Raw genomic sequence first — 22,337 nt, 5'->3', positions numbered from 1 at the left:
GTAAAGTGGTAGATTTGATTTGATTTGATTGGTGTTTTGTGTTTGAACTAATTCAGTATAACAAATATGACTTTTTATAGACGTAGCTTTGTATAGATGATTGAACTGCATATAGTGATATTTTGTATAGATGAATGTAGATAAATGTGTATTGTTGATTAAGATGTGACTTATGTGGTCATATGTGAAAGATGCTGTAACCAAACCTAATGACCAAACTAACCATCACTCTAGTTCCTCTCATAGAAACGCAGAAACTGGCTGATTTAAAGGACCAAATGTGTTTTTTCTTCTTTACACACTTGAGGAAATGCAATAGTTCTTTTTGTTTACAGCTGCTGATGATCGTTCCTCTAATTATGTCACATGTGTGTGCACATATATATAGTAGTATAGATGTAGTCATATCTTGCATTGATTTTTTGAATAAAAAATAAATAAAATAATTTGCTTGTGTGCTCATCATTTGATCATGAATGAATTTACAGCCTCTATGGTAGATACTGTACAATTAGCACAACTACTATATTTAGATGCTATATAATAGTTCACCTTTATTTAAAAAAATTTTGCCGCCTCTGCATCTAAAGTGGAAATGGAGAAAGCTAAATATCTTCAACATCAGATTAATTACATCTTTAACTCTTTGACCCTTTTCCTGTGTAATAACATTAAAGGTCAAATTAAATGTCATAACATCAAAATGCTTTTTATGGTAATGCAATAATTCAATGTTAGATAAGACCCTCTGTACATAATATATAAGTATTAATTTAAGGGTTTTTGCTTTCAATTAAGCAGACTCAAAAATATGCACACATTTACAATAATAATAGGTTGAATTGTATTTTTTAATTTTAGATGTCAGATTTACACAATTGCCAGAAACAGCATGGGGAAATCAAGAGATTCTATTTTTGTAAGTTCAATGACCTGTTTCGTTATCAGATATTGTGTCATAATCTAAATCAGGCTTTACAGTACACTTGACTGTAAATACGCCAGAGCAAACTTGTCATACACCCCCCTCTAGTGGGCAACACGCGAAACGTAGGATGGCATTTTTGTTTGGCGCCGATGGAGGGAGTCACTCCTGAGATCTTTGGTCAGTCAGACGGCAGAACTTCCGGTCGGCATTTTGTTCTACGAGAGGAGAGCCTCTTGATGATCGCAACAATCGTCATATTTCTCATTTATTGTCGAAATTGGCTGCACTCATTGTTTATGTCGGCACAGACCGACTAAAATATCGAAGAACGAATGTTTCCCCGTGAATGTACGTTGGAACATTCACCCTTGGGTGACGGAAGAAGAACGAATCAGTCCGACCCGGATTATTGTTGATAGCTAGCAAGCTAGCTCATCAGCTAGCTGGCAAGCCAGTCGAGTTCCTTCTGGAGGAGCTGCGAGAGAGAAGAAAGGGGGAGCTAGAGATACGGACACGGACACAAACCAAGCTAAAACATTCCCCTCCCTTTGAACGCAACATCCGAAGGTAAATATAATCGCACACCTACTTTTTTGAAAATGTTTTTAAATATGCAATTATTAGCAATAGCATTGATAAATGTTCTGTTGCAAGACCACCTACGGCGTCGTTAATCGTTGACCGGGAGGTAACGGAAGCTTGCGAACTAGCCAGCCAAGCTAGCTAGGTGTGTTTTTGCTCTGCCGAGGCGCACGGCCTCAACTGGATGTCATTTGTCGAGCCCGAGGATTGGGCCGTTGCCACGGAATTACAATCCGTGCCGTTGCATTTACATTTACCCACAAACCGACTGTTTTTTTCGCAGCTTAGTGGAAACTGGATAACATTCGTTTACCCTGACTAGCGCTTCCTTGTATTATTAGATTTGCCTTCCCTTTTATTTGAACGGGGAGCAGCGTTAGAAGCTAACTAACAACACTTACAGCTAGTTAGCATAACTAGCTAGCTATTAAAACACGACTATTGTTGTTAGCGAATGTTAGGCAGCTAGCGTTAGTGATTTTAGTTGCTATCGTAAGTGGTAGCTTCGCGGTTAGCTCGACAGATGCAGACAGTCAACTTCTTGGAGGTGCAGCGCAACGTTTGATGGTTTTGTTCGTATGTAGACAACACCAGCTCGCATTCAGCAAAGATAAACATTTTAATAGCTGCCAATGGGAGCAGTACGTTAGCTAACTACCTGGTTATCAGTATTTGTGTATTTGAGGTCTAATGTTGTGTTTTGGTTTCCTGGAGCGGAGATGTTGGTTATGGCTTTGCCGAACCATGGACTGAATACACATTAAGCTGCCTCAGCTGCAGTTACTTTTCTGTTTGACTTTGGTTGGCATGCATTGTTTTTTAGCAGTGGCTGTAAATATTTTTCTTGACAATAACAAATGCAGTTTGTTTCTGCAATTAGCCAGTTTGCAGAATGCGTGTGGTGGCTGTTGGCTCCTGGAGGATGTAGCCCCCCACAACTACCGCCACCATCACAGTGCATCTGTTCCTTTGTGCTGCCTCCTGCCTGTCAGTCTCACAGCTGTCAGCCAGGCCCCTGCGTAGTACAGAGGGAGCCCACATATACTGAGCATGCTAACGTTGTCGCTGCTATGTGATGTTTTTTCAATATCAATCTGTTGATCCACGGTAAAAGTTATGTCGTGCAGAATAACTTGAACTAATTAACTGTTTCCTCGATGATCGCTCGCACTCAGGGAGGGTTGGCTTGCAGCGTGTGCGTGTATCTATTTATGTGGCTCCGGTGATATGCAAAAGTTGCTTGAAGTTGTTGTGTATTCACAGAAGTGTCTAAAACGGATGTTTGCGCGTTGGGTCATTTGCGCTTTTGTATTAGTGGTAACAGTGGGCAGTGCAAATGAGAAATGCATGTGTACCGCTGCATGTCAGGCTGTCCTGTCTCTGTGGGCTTTGCTGCTCAGTGCAACTTTTAGCACCACTTATTATGTACATCTCACAAAGAAGAGTAAAATGCATTTGTATGTCATGCGTCTGATGCAGGGCCATGTTCTTTTTCAACAGATTGAAGGGGTAGGACTTTTTATCTGAAATGTCAGTGAGTCCACCAGAGACTGCACAGAATTCATCAAAAAGGTATTATTATAATTGGTTATGTATTATTAAACCTGCTACTAGCTATATATTATTGTTTGCTAATGAGCATTAAAGTGTTGAGCATGTACTCAGTTCAAATTTGGATGTCTCAACTTGTGAATCGAAATGTAGTTTCCCCAGAATGCTGTAGACGACACAACTTTCAGTGAAGTGTTAGCTGTGATTAGATATTCTAAAAATTGCAGCTGACTTTTCCCTCTGCTTTTGTGTGACCTCCTGTACAATCTCTGGAGGTCAAAGGCATCTGACAAGCTATGGGATTTCAGATGAGTTCAATGTAGGGCCCTAATTTGTGGAGATCTGTCAAGAAAGAGCTGTACCCCAAGAACCATCTCTGAGATGTATTTTATGACTGTAATGCACATGAATATCAGGTTTAGTGTTAGGTTAAATATTAGCATCAGTAACAGTTTCTAATGTGTGGTGCATACTCTCATATTGTGCAGTATCTACTTGATCACCAGGGCTGCCAGAATGTGGAGGCTTTGTATTTTACTGTAACTCAGTGGTTATAAAAAATTATACTGTGGTGACAGTAACATGATTGTAGCTTTTTTCTTGAACCTAAAGTTTGAAAAGTTTTTTTTGCAGTATGCTCTTGTTTACTATTCTATTCCAACGTGTTTTCTTAGCAGTGAATGTATTTGTTGATGGTCACTATATATAGCATACACACAGTAATGAATACAAACATGTTGTTTTTTTTGGGAAGTCTGAGAAATTTGGTTATTTATGAAGTTTACCTTGCGAAACCACTTGACTGGTTTCTGAACTATGACTTTCTCAATAAAGTATAGTCAGACTTACGTGCATGTATAGGATTATTGCTGCTGCATAAGATCTATACTAATAGAAATGTAGCCTTGTTGTGCAAGAACCTTGTTCTGAAACTGTAAGACCCAAATATAAGTTGACTGTGCTTTTGTGTAGATACTATTCTAGTAAAGAATATGCATACATTTTACCCTAATTGACAAGATCTAGTTAGGTGTTTATTTGTATTGTGGAGATGATGCAACAGGTATCGATTGTACTTCATGAAACACATAATTAGCAATACACAGTTATACACAGCAGCATTTATCAAATTGTTGTGTTTTTTGCTCTGTCTATATAGTGTTGACTGGTTAATCGTTTCTAATTCACCAACTTTAATTCTGCCTCTCATTTTGTTATCTCTTCTTTTCTCCTAAACCTTCATCTTCGTCTTCTCTCCAAGACTCACACTGTGTTTGTCTTTTGTCCTAGGTGCCAGGAGATGTGAGGACGGGTGTCGTCCATCGACCCCCTGATCTACCTGTGTATCAACACACTCCCCCACCCTCACCTTCAGCATGAATGGGGATATGCCTCATGTTCCCATCACCACTCTTGCTGGGATCGCTAGCCTCACAGACTGTGAGTGTCACACAGCTGATTTCTAAGAATATTGTTACAGTTTTTGCGTTTGTTTTTGAATGCCTGGCTGAACAATTTTGTCTGAACCAATATAAATTTCCATTTATGATTATATAGATATAAACACACACGCACATATTTGCCTTATCTACCCTCTACAACTGATCTCTTTCTCCTCTTTATTTCATAACCACCCAAAATCTCTTCTGAAATACTTCTCTCTTCTCATCAAAGTGTTGAACCAGCTGCCCCTCCCCTCCCCTCTACCTGCCACCACCACTAAGAGCCTCCTATATAATGGGAGGATTGCGGAGGAAGTTACATGTCTACTGGGCTGTAGGGATGAGAATCTGGCTTCCCAGCTAGCCCATGGCCTCAACCAGGTCTCCACAGAGCACATGTGAGTGTGTTGAATTGCTTCTGCATATGTTAAAAAAAACCAGTGTGACCTGAAGACTGCATGGTAGTGGCTGAACTGTTAGTGATAAAACGTGGGGTTTAACATAACTTGCATTTTAACAAAAAATAGGTAGCTGTTGACAAGTTGAGATGCAGCAACTTGCCTTATTTCTTTCACTAATTAAAATACAAAATGATTCATTTTTTTAGATAAATACATGGCAACCTATTATTTATAGCACTGCTTTTTGCAGTTATTATGAAAGCTATATATATTTATTCATTTTTGACATGATGTACTAATTCAATTTCATTTCTAGCAGGAGTGTGCGAGATTTTTATTCTTAATATGTGTTTTGTAGAAGAAGATTTTTGCAGAGCTGTATTTGATTTGTCTTATTGTGCTGGTGTTTCTAATAAAGGGGTTGCTATTTATCCAATTGTTTGTGTGTTTACAGAGAGCTGAAGGACAACCTGGGTAGCGATGAGCCAGAGGGGGATGCACCACTGTTGCTGCAGACCATGCTGGCCAGGAACCCTGGCATCTTCAGGGAGAAAAGTACTGACACAAATACCCGTTGTGCATAATAACTTACTAAATGTTGTGCTTTGTGTTGATGTTTATAAAATGTTATATACTGTTATCTTCTAAGCAGATGTTATGCAGCAACCAATGGTACCACCATTCAAGATCACCCAAAATTCCATGCATAGCCCTGCCCAGTCTGCAAACTTCCAGCCGGCAGCAATTTCTCCCAATCCATCGAGGTGAGTTACACTGCAGCATCAATCTCACATGTATCATAATGTAACAGTTTGAATGTAATAAAATATTTTGTATTTATGCACTTTTTCTTCTCTTGTTCTCCTTCCTTAGCCGGTTTGTGACACCCCAGACTGGTTCTAGTAGCCGGTACATGGGTCAACAGAACAGTCCAGTACCCAGCCCCTACACTCCTCAGAGCCCTGCCCCTGGTTACATACAGCAGTATCCCCACCAACAACCACCTAGCTATAACCAACACCAACAGATACAACAAGGTGAGAGTGTGTGTTGCATGTCAGTGTGCTTGCATGAAAGAACAGAAGTTTTTGAAATATAGATAAGTGCTGTGTATGATTATTACACATTTATTGCACATACATTTATATATTTTTGTGCCGGCATTTTATGATTAACTTTGTAATGTTCTGGTTTTAATAAAATTATTCTTAATTAGTTTGTTTAGTTTGAAGGAAAGTGTGTTCTTTTGACACAAAAATTTCAGAATTAGCTGCATAATATTAAAAAATTCAAAATAATAAATAAATACATTAAAAATGTTGTTGTTCTTAAATCTGTCAGTGTCTGTGGCGAGTCCCATGGTTCCAGGTGGGATACGAAATATCCATGAGGGCAAAGTATCGGGGCCAATGGCCAATGCTGCCAATCACCACTCAGACAGACATGGTACTGAGGACTACATGAACATTGTACACCGGCTGGGAAATGAGGTATAACTGGCAACCGATAGTGAATATATGTCATCTACATAAGCAATGTAACCTGCACATTCTACAGCAGTGTTTGATTTTTACCTACTGTGAAATGGCTGCAATGCTGCTATTTCCAGTATTCATCTCTGTTTTTAATAACATTCATTTTTTGTGAGTGTTACACTCTTGTACATATCACAGATTTCCTAGATGTCACAGCTGAAGTTTTTATTCTTTTTATTATTATTAAAAGTTTCAGTTTCTACAACTTACATTTGTGTTGTCTCTTCAGGAGGGTGACTCCACCATGAGGAATCCCTCTTTCCCTTTGAGGTCTCCACAGTCAGGCTGCTCCCCAGCAGGCAGTGAAGGAACACCCAAACGTAAGAAACAATAACAGTGCAGACACCTCACCTACTGCTTTTTTTGTTGTGTTCAGTATTGTGAGCATTTTTTGTACATGCATGTTGAACAATGACTTTCTTTCTTACAACTTTCCTTTTCCCTCTTTTGTATTGCTTTTTCACAGCGGGTTCTCGTCCCCCACTGATTCTCCAGTCACCACCTCCTTATGCACCTTCGCCGAGGGAAGGAGGACCTGACCAGAAACAGCAGCTCCAGCAAAGGAAGAAAGCGCCAGTGGTGAAAGAGGAGAAAGATATGTACGACATTGTTAGCTCTCCAAACAAGGACTCTACAAAACTCACTCTCAAGCTGTCCAGGGTGAAGTCAAATGAATCAGATCCCCCAGGTAAGTTTTTAGATTAACTCATGCTTATCTGAATCCCCAGCTTTTGTTACTAGGTATGCAGCATTTACATTTTTCACATATGAAGATCTTGTCACGGTAAAGGACAAAAATGATTTTTTTTTTCTCTCAAATCTTTAGGTGATGTTGTGCCAGGCATGGATCAGAGCTCAGACAGCATGGAGGTAGAACTGGGCTTTCAGCAGGTGCCTGTTCTCCAGCAAAATCTTGGAGTTCGGCTGACACAGCAGCAGATCTCCCAGCATGTAGGTGGTGCCAGTGGTCTTCAGCCTCCCACTTCCCCTTACGACGAGGCAGAGCTGGATGCCCTTGCTGAAATTGAAAGGATAGAACGAGAGGCCGCAAGTGAGAAGTGCTCTAAGGAGGTGCAAGATAAAGGTGTGTATGGTCTCTGCATCACTTAAAATGGTTTTAGTGTTTTTTTATTCATGTCATGTTTTTCTCTTTACAGACAAGCCATTGAAGAAGAGAAAACAGGATTCCTTTCCCTTGGAGCCAGGTGCAGGGGGACCAGGTGGCCCCACAGGCGCCCCAGGCAGTGGATCAACGGGAGGGGGCAATGCTGGCAAACTGACCCCACAAGAGGCCACCGCAGCTGGGAATGGTGCCAGCCGCCCACCCCTCATGGTGAGCATCGATCTCCAGCAGGCAGGCCGAGCTGATGGCCAGCTGGACCCCTGTCTGGCTGCCCCTATTCCAGCCCTTGAAGCCCAACGCTGGCCTGAAGAACCAGCTAGTGGGCCGGCTGCAGTGGAGGGTTCTGACACAGCTTTGCGGTTGAAACCAGATGGACGACCAGAAGTCATCAAAAACAGGGTCGATAAACATGACAGCAGGAGAGAAGGTCGGGACTCATCAAAGCACCAACATGATGAGAAGCCCTCAGAGAGAAGGGGAGAGATGGCAAAGTCATCAAACCGAGGGGAGCATGGACGAGACAGGGACCGTGAATCTGACAGGGATAGGAGACATCGGAGCGAGACTGGCGGTCGAGATAGACGTTCCCCTGATTCTCGTTACCGAAGTGATCGAGATAGGTCTGGCTTCCGGGCTTCTTCCACTGGAGAGCCTGGCCGGAGCAGTAATAGGCAAGATGGTTCCAAACCGGCCTCATCTGGTGCTAAAATTCCAGATTCTTTCCCTGCTCAGCTCCTGGGAGGGCATAGTGGCGCACTGAAGAACTTCCAGATCCCTAAGGTGATCTGGGCTTACCCAAACCAAATTTCTGCTCACCAACCAATCATTCAGCTGTCACTGCCTGCAGTCTCACAAATCAAATCACACCACTCTCACTCTTGTTTTTGTTTTTCCATTTGTAAGCATTTTTTTTATTCCTGGGATTGGCCTTAAAATTCTCTTTAACACATTAACTTTCACCTAACCTCTTGAAAGTAGTAGAAGTGGTTTTATGAGGTTGTTAGTGTGTAAATGAAAGCAAATTCCTCAAAGAAATCTTCCACTGTTTTTATAGATATTGCAATAAATGTTATGTTCCTCATAACACTCAGTGTCAGATCTAAAGTCTAGAACAGCTTCTTTGATTAGAACTGGAGTTGCAGTAGAAAAGCTGCACCATGACTGAAGGCGTGACACCAACTGAGGCCATTGACATATTGTCAGGAAAAATGAAATGGAGTATGGTCTTCATTGTTTTAGAGTTTGGTTTGAGGGCTCCATGTTTCCATTAGGGACTGGCAGTGATTAAATGGTTTATAGACAGGGTGTGTCTAATGCGATTTGTTTGACGTTCAATGATTTTGAATTTCAACAAACCTGCAGCATGGAACAGTACTTTGATCCTATTTTTTATCAAGTACTAATGAATAGCTTATCAAGGTTCGTCATACCAGTAACAGAAGAGAAGCATTGATTCATTGTTAGCGTAAGCATTGTTTCCATGTATGTTGTTTGCGGTCTTAAATTGAGCAAAGGGTGGACACAGGTTTGGCATTCTAGTATTGGACTGTATGTTGCTGAGTTGAAATGTCGTGCCATCCATTCTTTGGCCTATCACCCCTAGTGGCTAGATGTGTTTATATTTTGACAGTTCAGTGATGACAGTAAATCCTTTTTTAACCTTTGACCGACGATATATGACATGAAGATATTAATGGGAAAACAGTGGAATATATCTTTATGTTTTTGCTGTCAAGACACTGTAAACTAACAACAAAATCCCAAATCTCATGTCAGTGTGACTCATTATTACATTTTATTTTGAGTTTCTATTCTGTGAATGAAGCTCATATCCTATATTCAGATTTGTGTGGAAAAAGTGTAATATTTACATTTGTGCCTCAAAAAACCTCAAATGGCTTTTCTGACTTGGCTTTTTTTCTGCCTCAGCTCAATCGTGACAAGGATGGCAGTGCATCAACTGAAAGTCAGATGTGGGGCCAGCCCAAGGTCAAATTGGAGAGGCTGGGTTTGGTGCAGGACTTCGAGAAGCGACCCAAGCCTGTTGTGGTTCTGAAAAAGCTGTCAGTCGACCAGATCCAGAGGATCATTCGGCACAGCAAGTCTGGAAAGAACAGGTTCTCCTCAGGAAAATCTGGCAAAGGTGAGGACAAAAAGCTAGCTAGCAACATTTATATAGAGACATAAAGAGTTTTCTGAATATATTAAGAAGATAGATTGATAGAATATTTTTGGTTATAAATAAATAAAGTAATTCTGATTCTGATAATAGCTTGAAACATTTGTTAACTTTAAATTTTCAGGTGGCATGGACCCAGCAGTTCTGAAAGAGCTTCCCCCAGAGCTCTTGGCAGAGATAGAGTCAACCATGCCCTTGTGTGAACGGGTTAAGATGAACAAGAGGAAACGAAGCACTGTGAATGAGAAACCCAAGTATGCCGAGGTCAGCTCAGATGAGGAATATGACGCAAATGGAGAATGTAAGTCAACTGATATGGTTTTATAATTATATCAGTTTTTGCTATATGGATTTTTAATTTGAGAATTGCTGTTAAATTGTAAACAAGCTGGCTATGAAGCATGTTGCCATATTTTTTTGTGAATACATTAAAAATAATTTTTTTAGATTTTAGAGCCTGATATCTTTATGTTGTCTTTATGCAGCTGCAAGAAAGAGACACCGCCGAGACAAAGACAGAACCTGGGATTATGAAGAAAGGGAGCGACGGGGTTCTGGGGAACATCGGAAGAGCGGGCAGCGAGACAGCCGACGAGGCTCAGGAAGCCGTTACAGAGACTCCTCTGGGGAAGAGTCACCGCCACCCAGCATGAGTGAAAGTGTGTATTCACCCATTACAGATTATGTTGAATTGTGTGAAAAGTTGAAAAGTGATGATTAAATAGTACGTCTTTATTTGGCAGTTTTGCAGTTAAAACTTGCCACAGACATTGTTTTTTTTCTAATTGTGTTGTGTTTTTAAAAAATTATTTCAGTTGCCAGAAAAATGAAGATGAAGGAGAAGCAGAAGAAACGGAAAGCTTATGAACCCAAGCTAACCCAAGAAGAACTGATGGACTCGTCCACATTCAAGAGATTCTTGGCAAGCATTGACAATATACTGGAAAATCTGGAGGATGTGGATTTCACTACTATGGGTAAATATCAGTCCTGACTTGCTTTCAAAGTGCCACCTTGCGTAATTTTAAGCCATGTGCCAAGTGTTTTGTTTTTTATTTTCCTGCAGCGGATGATGATGAGATACCTCAGGAATTGTTGCTTGGTAAACACCAGTTGAATGAGCTGGGCAGTGAATCAGCCAAGATCAAGGCCATGGGCATCTCCAGTCGGGTACTGTATTACTGCATAATATATTTTAACCATAAAATTTCATTTGTTCTGTTATGGATATATCTGATAAGATGTTGGTTCTAATGACATCTTCTGTTTTTGTAGATTCCATCAGACAAGTTGGTGAAGCTCCTGAACATCCTGGAGAAGAATATCCAGGATGGGTCCAAGCTCTCCACCTTAATGAACCATGTAAGCTTCTTTCTCCTTTTTTACTGTAAAACTTCAAACAATAGCCCGGGTCTTTATTTGCCTAAACCGCAAAATTGTCTCTGCTTATATTTGGGGCAGGCCTTTAATTATTCTGGCGAAAAAGCCATCCAGAACTAGCTGAAAAGTTGTCCACATCCCTTCCATCATTAATGTCATTGTACATTTCTTTAGCCTTAATCCTTATCATCGCGAGTGTGTCTCCATGACAACGTCACACGTTGGCATAAATTGTTGTTGTTTTTTTTTGTTATATTTATAGTTTGACTAGCAACGGCAATCAAACTTTTGTTATATATTTGCTCCTTACCTTTTGAGAAAATCAGACCCGGCTTATAATTAAGGCCGACCTTTATATGTCCAAATTCTTAATCGGACCGGGCCTGTAAACGGGACCGGCATCAGTTCGGGACTCGGCTATTATTTGAAGTTTTACGGTATGTTCTTAAAAGCTGTGTTTAATACCATGAGCAGTTGTTAATCTTATGTTACAATGACAGTAGCACACTGTTCATTATAGCATCACAAAATGCTATAGAAGATATCTTGCTGATAGAAATAGTCCTCCAGAGAGTAGATCATTAATGTATGAAGTATTCACATGGATTGTCTTCTAACCTCAGGACCATGATGCTGAAGATGAGGAGAGACTTTGGAGAGATCTGATAATGGAGCGAGTCACCAAGTCTGCAGATGCCTGTCTGACAGCTCTTAACATCATGACCTCAGCACACATGCCGAAGGCTGTCTACATAGAAGATGTCATCGAGCGGGTTCTACAATACACCAAATTCCATCTTCAGAACACGCTCTATCCACAGTATGACCCTGTGTACAGGGTGGACCCTCATGGAGGTGAAGATAAAGACCTGTGTTTATTGGATTACTTTATTTGTCATAGGATTTTCACATATATTTTAAAACTAATTTGAGTTTTGGCATGTGACTGTGTGGGCATGACATTGGGCGAGTATTATGGTAAATAAGTCTTGATAATTAAATGTTGGGTAGTGACAAACTAGTAGAATGACTTAAATGACTCCCTACATTATATTTGAAACTTGTGCTGTAAGATCTGCAATTTTACAAAAATGTCAGGTTTGTGCTTGCAGTGTTTTTCTGGACCTTGTTTTTTAAGAAAATGTTTGTGGCATGTAAACCTTTTTTATTCATGTTAAAAAAACATGAGGAAAAAGTGTGTAACAAAGATTTTTTGGTCTTTTTTCAGGTGGCATGTTGAGCTCTAAGGCAAAGCGTGCAAAATGCTCCACACACAAGCAACGTGTCATTGTCATGTTGTACAACAAAGTGTGTGATATTGTCAGCAACATCTCTGAGCTTCTAGAGATCCAACTCCTCACAGACACCACCATACTCCAGGTAAAATCAAAAAGTACTTTAAAGAATAAACCAAAAATTGTTGTCAGTCCTGATGAAGACTCAACAGCTGTTGTTTTTTTCCAGGTTTCTTCTATGGGAATCACTCCTTTTTTTGTGGAGAATGTCAGTGAGCTGCAGCTGTGTGCCATTAAACTTGTTACAGCGGTGAGCGTTTGTGTATAAAAATGTAAAATTATTACCTCCAACAAAATGCACAGAGTATTTATTATTTTTTGTCTCCAGGTGTTCTCGCGGTATGAGAAGCATCGGCAGCTGATTTTGGAGGAGATCTTTACCTCCTTGGCACGACTGCCCACCAGCAAACGCTCCCTCAGGAATTTCAGGTGAGTTATTTCACAGCAAATCACGTTTGTTTTTTATCATTCAGTATTACATGGATAAGGCATCAGTTGAGAGGCTTGTTTATCATACCACCATCAGCAGAGCAGAGTAATAACCGAGGCAGTGATGAAGTCCATTATTTTCTTGGATACACACATAATAATAACTGATGGTACTGATGGTATGTTGCTCTCTTGTGTCTTAGGCTGAACAGCTCAGACCAGGATGGAGAACCAATGTACATCCAAATGGTAACTGCTCTGGTTCTGCAGCTGATCCAGTGTGTGGTCCACCTTCCTAACGACAAGGATATTTTTGAAGAGTATGACACAAAGGTAACAGAACAAGCAAACAATACCACCAGTCCAGCAAGCAAATACACCATTTTTTTCATAACATTCAGACATAAATTATGCTTAAGAGTTTTTTTCTTCTTTTTTCTAGGTGGATCAGGATGTTTTGATAACCAATTCGTATGAGACAGCAATGAGAACAGCGCAAAACTTCCTCTCAGTCTTCCTCAAAAAGTAATTATATTTCATTGTATACTTGCCTAAATAGGTTTTTTGTAATCTACAATTAAGTCTTTTTCATTTGATGTTCTCATTGTTAACTTTGTTTCCCCTCCTCAGGTGTGGCAGCAAGCAGGGAGAAGAAGATTACCGGCCATTGTTTGAGAACTTTGTCCAAGACCTTCTCTCTACTGTAAACAAACCAGAGTGGCCTGCTGCAGAGCTTCTACTCAGTCTGCTTGGTAGACTGCTGGTTAGTAAATTATATTTTAACTTTGAACTGGAAGTGTTACTACTTATGCTCAAGTTTTTAAAAAAGAAGAAGTCCTCTTTGGTATACATTACTTCCTTAAACCTTACAAAATAGTCTACTCTTTGTGACAATTAAATATTTAGAGATGACTGCGTTGCCAGGATGTGCTCTTATTAGTGTAACAACAGAACATTGCATGACAATTTCTTTCTCATGCAACAGGTACACCAGTTCAGTAATAAGCAGACTGAGATGGCTCTGAGAGTAGCATCCCTTGACTACCTGGGCACAGTGGCTGCTCGTTTAAGAAAAGATGCAGTCACAAGCAGGATGGACCAGAGATCAATTGATCGTATCTTACAAGAGGTATAACACATTACTTTTGTCCTTACTTACTGTTTTGAGTATGTATTCAAACATTTCAGTATGTACAACTGTGTATGTAACAAATAAAACTTGATTTGATTTTTATGACAGAACTATATTAGATAGATGAGTATAATGTGTTTATCAATTTTTCCTTGAAAGTTTGCATCCCATTTTTAGGCTGCTCTGTATTGGTGTGAATATTAAATAATCTTTCTCTCTAAACAGTCTCCAGGCAGTGACGAGACCCAACAGCTGCAGAAGGCTCTACTGGACTATTTGGAAGAGAATGCCGAGACAGATGCCTCACTTGTGGTATGTTTACATTAGGCTAACTGTGCCACTGACACTGGGGCACTTTAACATCTGAAATTTATTGTCATGTTCTGACTGTCAAACTGTACACAACTTTAATAAAATCCAACAATTTAATGCTTTGTCTTCTAGTTTGCTAGAAAGTTTTATGTTGCCCAGTGGTTCCGTGATGCCACCACAGAGGCTGAGAAGTCCATGCGGAACCAGAATCCTAAGGATGAAGACTCATCGGATGGACCACAACATGCCAAGGACTTGGAAACTACTGGTGAAATTATGCAGCGTGCTGAAAAACGCAAGAAATTCCTGCGCAACATCATTAAGACCATGCCGGCTCAATTCACCACACTTAAGTAAGAATGTCTGATGTTTCATATTACTTTTAACAGACTGATTTGCCCTGTTTGTCTCTTGTTTTTCATTGTTATAGTTGCCTCTTACTCACTGTGTCACTCCTATTTGCATGTGTGTAAATGTGTGTAATGTTTTTCTCTTTGCTCTTCTCTTCAGAATGAACTCTGACACTGTGGACTATGAAGACTCTTGTCTGATTGTGCGTTATTTGGCCTCCATGAGGCCGTTCGCCCAGAGCTTCGATATTTATTTAACACAGGTAAGTTTACAGTATTTTACTGTCAACAGTAGGGCTCACTGATTTGTCTCTGCTTGGCAAGCTTTAGAACAGAAGACCAGTTTGTTTGATCAGAGCTTAGGGTTTTTTTTATTTTTTGTTGTTGTTAATTAGATCTTGCGAGTCCTTGGGGAAAGTGCCATCGCTGTGAGGACTAAAGCCATGAAATGTCTGTCCGAGGTCGTGGCTGTGGACCCTAGTATACTGGCAAGGGTATGTCTGAATCTGCTGTAGTGTAGTAGAAGCCTTTTTCTCCTATGCTTTATACTGACACCTTCTTCTTTGTTTCTGTAGTCTGACATGCAGCGTGGCGTCCATGGTCGCTTGATGGACAACTCCACCAGTGTGAGAGAGGCAGCTGTAGAGCTGCTGGGCAAATTTGTGCTCAGCAGACCCCAACTCACTGAGCAGTACTATGACATGCTCATAGAGAGGATACTGGTAATATTTCTTGTCAGACTCTTCTTGCACTGATGTCATCAAAAACTTGGATCTTTAAGAATAGATATAGGTATTGATGTGTCCAAGTTCCTTTGGAGTACTGATCTTAGACCTGTAGTTGTTTGTGGAACTAGTTTGAAAATAGCCAAAAAATGCTCCATTCAAGTTAAAAGTTTACCCAATTGAAATATTTGAATTGACATACGATTCATTAGCAGTGAAAGTTTTGCTTTATGGTCTGATTTTTATCAGCGTTGATATTTCTGAAATGCATTGAGGCACAGACGCTTTCATTCTTCACTCTTAGCATCTGAGAGGTGAACACATTTAAATTGTTGTGCCTGTTGTCATGGAAATGTTCTGTAGGGTTCATGAGAAGTTCACCCTTCATTACAGTCTTACACTGCCACCTGTTGGCAAACAATTGTTATTGCAATCCATGTGAAAGATGTCTCAGTAAATGAAAGTGAGTTATGTTTTTAAAGTAATGCTTACAGGACATTGCAGGCCCTTCATGAAATAAATTGCTTTTGATGTGCAGGACACTGGTATCAGCGTAAGAAAACGGGTGATCAAGATCCTCAGAGATATCTGTCTAGAGCAGCCAACTTTCAGTAAGATTACTGAAATGTGCGTGAGGATGATACGAAGGGTCAATGATGAGGAAGGTATCAAGGTATGGACCATATGCATCTTTGTGGAGTTTATTTTATTTTTGTACAAAATAAGGACCTTCATATTATGTGTTCTTTATAGAAACTGGTGAATGAGACATTCCAGAAGTTGTGGTTTACTCCAACTCCAGCCCATGACAAAGAGACCATGACCAGAAAGATTCTCAACATCACTGATGTGGTAAGTTTAACTGACTAACCAATATACATGATGATCTTTGGCAAGTCTATAATCTTCCTGTCTGTTATCTTCTTTAGGTCGCAGCGTGTCGAGACACTGGCTATGACTGGTTCGAACAGCTTCTTCAGAATGTACGTTTTTATTTGATGTGTTGCCGTTTCATCTGATGAGAAACATGTTGTTGTAAACCTTTTTTTAAATAACAATGGTTACTCTTGTTATAGCTTCTCAAATCTGAAGAGGACGCATCATATAAACCAGCCAAGAAGGCCTGTGTTCAGCTAGTTGACAATCTGGTGGAGCACATCCTTAAATATGAGGAATCTCTGGCAGGTATGCACGTCTATTATTTGGTATCAGATGTCTGTTTACTTTTCAACAGAGAACTTCTGTGATCAAAAAATAAATCATGTCTCTGTATTTTCTTTTTCTCTGTAGAGAACAAGGGGGTCAACTCTACACGTCTAGTGGCGTGTATCACCACGTTGTACTTATTCAGTAAGATCAGGGCCCAGCTCATGGTTAAACATGCCATGACCATGCAACCCTATCTAACCACAAAGTGTAACGTAAGTTGTGATCACAATTTTCTGATTGGTGTGAATGGATACCTTCATTCACGTTTTTCTGAACTGATATTGTTTCAACACTAACATACTGTTGTCTCTGCAGACTGCCAATGACTTCATGGTCATCTGTAATGTGGCAAAGATCTTGGAGCTGGTGGTGCCTCTAATGGAACACCCCAGTGAAACTTTCCTTGCAACCATTGAAGAAGATCTCATGAAGCTCATCATCAAATATGGCATGACGGTATGTGGCAGTAGCTATTTAAAAAATTTGTTCTTGAAAGGTTTTGTCAGTTTTGGTGTAAAAGTTACATGATTGTTTTGCATCTGTTCTGTAGGTGGTCCAGCACTGCGTGAGCTGTCTTGGAGCTGTTGTCAACAAAGTCACACACAACTACAAGTTTGTGTGGGCCTGTTTCAACAAATTCTATGGTGAGATAACAGGAGAGTTATTTTATGATTTTATTGTACAGCACTTTGAAACTGTGTGTTTAAAAAGGTGCTATATTATTAAAGTTATTATTATTACTGTTTGTGTTTATTACTGTCTGTTATTTGTAATAGAAAAATGTACCACAAATGTAGGTTTTTTTTGCTAAAATGAAGTTTCAAATCTTTATGTTTTCAACAGGTGCACTTAACAAGATGAAGATTCAGCATCAGGAGGACCCTAACAGCACAACATTGGTAGCAAACAAGCCTTTCCTGCTGCGATCCCTTTTCACTGTGGGTGCCCTGGCCAGACACTTTGATTTCGATCTAGAAGAGTTCAAGGGCACCAACAAGGTAGAATGTTTAAGGTTACGATTAACCATGATTAACTATAGATAAAGTGAACGCTATCTAACAACTATGTTTTTATGTACATTGTGTGCAGGTTGTTATCAAGGAGAAAGTTCTTGAGCTGCTTCTGTACTTCACCAAACATGAGGATGAGGAGGTCAAGAGTAAAGCCATCATTGGCTTGGGTAAGTCCAAGAGTTAAAATCCAGATGCCTCAATTAAAACTGTTGGACCTAACATGACCTGGATGAATGAGAGCATCCACAGACAGATTATCCACTAAGTATTAAGAAAGATAGACATCATGGGTTATTGTATTGCTAAAATTGAAGGCAGGGTCTCAAATGTGAGGGTAGACAAGCAGGTTTTCATGAATGTTTGATGACCGATGGAAGTATGTATTTTTTCTCCTTTTCTTACACATTTTTTCTGTTTTGTTATTCTCCATCCCTCAGGTTTCCTTGTGATCATGCATCCCAGCCAAATGTTTGTGCCTGAGGTGAAGACCTTGTACAATGGCATTCTGGCTGACGGCAGCTCCTCCATCAACCTCAAAATACAGATCCTCAAAAACCTCCAGACATACCTTCAGGAGGAGGACACCCGGATGCAGGAAGCAGACAGAGAATGTATGTAAAGCATTCCGGCACCATCCTTAGATGGTGTACAGATTTAGATGTTTCTTATAACATTTTGCAACCGTCTCAGTTGGTCTGCTAAAATTGCCCCACATGTCATCATGCTTTGAATATATGTGTGTTTATTATAATAGACTGGAGTCTTAAACTTGTATTTTGTGCCTGTACAGGGAAGAAACTCTCCAAACAGGAAGATCTGAAGGAGATGGGAGACATCTCTTCAGGGATGAGCAGCTCCATTATGCAGCTTTATCTCAAACAGGTGCTGGAGGCCTTCTTCCACACCCAGTCCAGCGTACGGCACTTTGCTCTCAATGTCATAGCTCTCACACTCAACCAGGGTCTCATCCATCCTGTACAGGTAAGACGTGACCTGTAATATAATATTATGATATAAATGATTTTTTTAAATTGTTTTATGGCATCTAACATATTTATGTCCGATATGCGCAGTGTGTACCCTACCTCATTGCGATAGGAACAGACCCAGAGCCCAGCATGAGGAACAAAGCAGACCAGCAGCTGGTGGAGATTGACAAGAAGTACACAGGATTCATCCATGTGAGTTGTTGTTCAGTGTTTACAGGTTAACACTTGTGTTTGTGTTACTCTACTTAGGCTAAACCAACTGTATAAGTATCATTTGGAAATGTAACTGCAATTATCCTTTACTACCTGTGAACTTGTTTGTGAAACACAACTTTCTTGAAATTACAGATGAAGGCAGTTGCTGGGATGAAGATGTCATACAATTTGCAGCAGGCCATCCATTCTTCTCGCACAACCATTATAAGAGGCTTCAGGCAGGATGAGACCCATTCAGCGCTTTGCTCCCACCTCTTCTCCATGATCCGAGGAAACCGGCAGCATCGGAGGGCTCTTCTGATCTCACTGCTGAACCTCTTTGATGACAGTGCTGTGAGTTAACCCTTAGTCAACAAGGACATTTTACTGGTTTAAATTTTACTAGTACTGATTCTTTGTTGTGTTTTGTCTTCTTTTCTTTCCCTCTGCAGAAGACAGAAGTAAACATGCTGCTGTTTATCGCAGACAACCTTGCTTGTTTCCCATACCAGAGCCAAGAGGAGCCTCTCTTCATCATGCACCACATAGACATCACCCTATCTGTCTCTGGCAGCAACCTGTTGCAGACATTCAAAGAGGTAGGACGACATGGCATTTCTGAAATAAGCTTACATTTAAAAATGGTTATTTTAGGTTGTGTTCCTCCAAAATGGAAAATTATATAATATAAAGAGTAACGTTTTCGTTTTTTTAAATAAAACAATCTTTCTTCTGCATTTAGCTTCTACTAAAGGAACCAAAGCGTAAAGTGAAGAAGGTAAAGAGGGAGTGGAAGAACACATCAGATGGAGAGGATGAGGAAAATATGAACTGCGATTCTCCCAAGAGTGACAATGAAGTAAACATCAACAGCGATAATGAAGGCGATGATGATGAAGTGGTACGGCGGCCCAAAAAGGCACGAAAAACTGCAGAAAACTCAGAGTCTGAGTCTGATCTCGAGGATTTGGATGTGGACGACGCAGAGAAGGTGATGAGACGCCTCCCAGACAATCCCACTAGTCTCTTGGACTTTGCAAATGCTGTGCAGGGTATCCTGCTTCTGCTGGTGCTCAAACAGCATCTGAAAAACCAGTATGGATTCTCTGACAGGTGAGTTCCCTCTGTTTCTGTTTTTTTCCACTTAGTGTCAGTGTGAATTTGTTTGATCAATTATAACTCTAAATAATGCTTTTTTTTTCATCCAACAGTAAAATTCAGAAGTACTCTCCAACTGAGTCAGCCAAGGTGTACGACAAGGCAGTCAACAGGAAAAGCACTGTTCACTTCAGTCCGCGTCAAACCATGGACTTCATCTCCAACAACATGGCTCGTGCCACTCTGACGGAAGATGTAAAAAGGCGGATAGTCAAACAGTACCTAGATGTAAGTAATAAAGCTTCATCACGTTTAGTTGAAAATTGTGTGTAGACGTTGCAACTGACTTAAAGTGGCTTGGGATCACCACATCAGTGGTTTACACTTTCACATTTTAAAATTGATCGAATCTATGCCTTGGACTAATTGCAATAAAATTTCACTTTCAAACAGAAAAGACCTCATAAGGACTTTTGGTCATCCAGAATTTAGCTGGACTTCAATGTCACACTGCTGATGACTTAGTACATGTTTTCTCTGCATACAGTTCAAGGTTCTGATGGAACATCTGGATCCAGATGAAGAGGATGAGGAGGGAGAAGCATCTGCCAGTGCTAACATCAGAAACAAAGCCATAAATGCCCTACTGGGAGGCTCCGGCCCAATGTCAGGACCCAGTCCACGCTATCAGGCGGGACCAGAGACCGATGATGATGATAGTGATGGTGATGACAGGACCCCTGGGGTGAGCTGTATAGATTTGTACAGCATTATTAATAATTAATTGCAATTGTGTGGAAAAATGAGTGTAACCTTTTTATTATGTCCTCTCTGCAGTCCTCTCGAAAGTCAAGGCGAGCTGGTGACTCCTCAGATCCCGGCCGTATGAGTGAGACAGTGGAGGCTATGGATGTGATTGCCCTTTGCTGTCCCAAATACAAGGACCGGCCGCAAATAGCTCGGGTCATCCAGAGGAGTTCCAATGGATACAACATCCATTGGATGGCAGGCTCCTACTCGGGGCCCTGGGCGGAGGCCAAGAAACGCGATGGCCGCAAACTGGTGCCTTGGGTGGACACTATTAAGGAGTCGGACATCATTTACAAGAAGATTGCCTTGACCAGCAACCACAAACTGAGCAACAAAGTAGTACAGACTTTACGCTCACTGTATGCAGCACGGGAAGGAGGGGCTAGCTAATGGCTCCCGTGTGGTGCTTTTTTTTTTTATTTCTTTTTTTCCCCCCTGCTCCATTTCTACTTTATCCAAGTCCTCATCTTCCTTGCTCCTGCTCCTCCGCCTCCTTCTCCTCAACCTGCCACCTCCAACAACACAGCCAAACTTCACTGGATTCCTACCCCTTCCCTCTCCTGCCTCATTTTTGTAAGAAAACACAAGAGGGCAAGAATATTTGACACTACATACTTTTACATGACTTATTCTTGCAAAAATGACACAAAACATAAGACTTATATTAGAGGGACTGCTCACGTTTTGTGTACAAGTTCAGAGGATAGAATCCTGAAGGCATTAAAGGAATAATTCACCCAAATTATCCCTTAAAAGGCTATCAGAAAAGAGACCTGGAGGGAAATGTTTTGTCAACATTGTTGTGGGAGCTCCTTCGCTGTTGTGCAGCAGATTCTAGTTGCTCATTTCTACTCTCCCACTGTATTATAGTTTAACACAACAAAAAATAAAATGTTTATATCTGAAGACAAAAAAGCTGTAAAAAAAGAATAAAATTTAAGTGAATGTTGGAAATTAGTCTTTTTGATGTTCTTATTAAAGTGTTTTTGGAGTTTATTATACTACTAGCACCCTGATGGTTTTTCCTTTTAGCTTTTAGATATTTGGGAAAAAAAAAGAAAAAGGAGAAAAAAAAAGAATTTTTATTTTTGTTCACTTTTATTTGTCCTTGCTGTACAATGGCAGAGTCCTCTGAATATAATTTATTCTATTTCGAACTAAGCATGCAGTATATGTGGCCTATTACAGGAGGATATTTTGTAAATGTAGATTTTGTTGTATTAGGTCACTCTAGTAATAAGAGGAAAAGGGATTCATACCCTTTTGGTGGAACAAATACTGCAATAAATTTTCTACTTCTCTTTGTCACTTGTCTGCTCCAAGTGTTAATCTGATCTTTTCACTTTGCAAATGAAGAAAAGTTCTGGATATCTAAAGTAATGCTGAAAACAGACTGGCTTGAACTTGGTGTAGGAAACCTATAAATGCCAGACTACAAATAATATCACAGTTCTGTCCACAGCTTCCAGAACAAACTTGACAAAAGAAAGGTTGTGTGTTTCCTACTTCATGCATGTATGTGTATATTACTTATTTTGAATTTTCTAAAATTTGCTGGCCTATTAGGAGTTATTTTTATATGGGTGTTCTGTCCCAGACAGCTATGAAATTTCTAATCTCTTGATGCACTTGCCTTATTTTCTGCTTTCGTAACTAATT

General features: G+C 40.2%; 1 protein-coding gene across 3 annotated transcripts; it reads left to right on the top strand.

Annotated features, from left to right (window-relative positions):
- Positions 1 to 1,111: 1,111 nt before the first annotated feature.
- Positions 1,112 to 21,725, top strand: nipbla (NIPBL cohesin loading factor a). Of its 3 annotated transcripts, none has more exons than XM_028414814.1 (49): positions 1,112 to 1,495; positions 3,011 to 3,082; positions 4,352 to 4,501; positions 4,736 to 4,901; positions 5,359 to 5,459; positions 5,557 to 5,668; positions 5,778 to 5,941; positions 6,246 to 6,394; positions 6,669 to 6,759; positions 6,906 to 7,127; positions 7,266 to 7,523; positions 7,597 to 8,342; positions 9,492 to 9,705; positions 9,866 to 10,042; positions 10,227 to 10,400; positions 10,557 to 10,718; positions 10,808 to 10,911; positions 11,017 to 11,103; positions 11,745 to 11,976; positions 12,350 to 12,501; positions 12,586 to 12,666; positions 12,745 to 12,845; positions 13,049 to 13,178; positions 13,288 to 13,370; positions 13,476 to 13,608; positions 13,831 to 13,974; positions 14,203 to 14,289; positions 14,422 to 14,642; positions 14,800 to 14,902; positions 15,035 to 15,133; positions 15,215 to 15,361; positions 15,903 to 16,037; positions 16,118 to 16,216; positions 16,294 to 16,347; positions 16,441 to 16,549; positions 16,655 to 16,785; positions 16,889 to 17,029; positions 17,124 to 17,217; positions 17,417 to 17,571; positions 17,663 to 17,753; positions 18,024 to 18,197; positions 18,377 to 18,567; positions 18,660 to 18,767; positions 18,924 to 19,124; positions 19,223 to 19,369; positions 19,513 to 19,883; positions 19,982 to 20,156; positions 20,416 to 20,613; positions 20,706 to 21,725. In XM_028414814.1, exons 3-49 carry the CDS (start codon positions 4,438 to 4,440, stop codon positions 21,066 to 21,068), a joined length of 7,641 nt encoding a protein of 2,546 aa, XP_028270615.1. In that variant the 5' UTR covers positions 1,112 to 1,495; positions 3,011 to 3,082; positions 4,352 to 4,437; the 3' UTR covers positions 21,069 to 21,725. The 3 variants fall into 3 exon arrangements, with proteins under 3 accessions (XP_028270615.1, XP_028270617.1, XP_028270614.1); XM_028414816.1 differs by having other exon boundaries at positions 5,554 to 5,668; positions 7,597 to 7,772; XM_028414813.1 differs by having other exon boundaries at positions 5,554 to 5,668.
- Positions 21,726 to 22,337: the final 612 nt, after the last annotated feature.

The sequence above is a fragment of the Parambassis ranga genome, chromosome 9 (assembly GCF_900634625.1).
Source record: "Parambassis ranga chromosome 9, fParRan2.1, whole genome shotgun sequence".
NCBI classification, from domain to species: Eukaryota; Metazoa; Chordata; class Actinopteri; family Ambassidae; genus Parambassis; species Parambassis ranga.
Note: the sequence above shows the minus strand (reverse complement) of the source record. Positions and strands in the feature narration are given on the sequence as shown.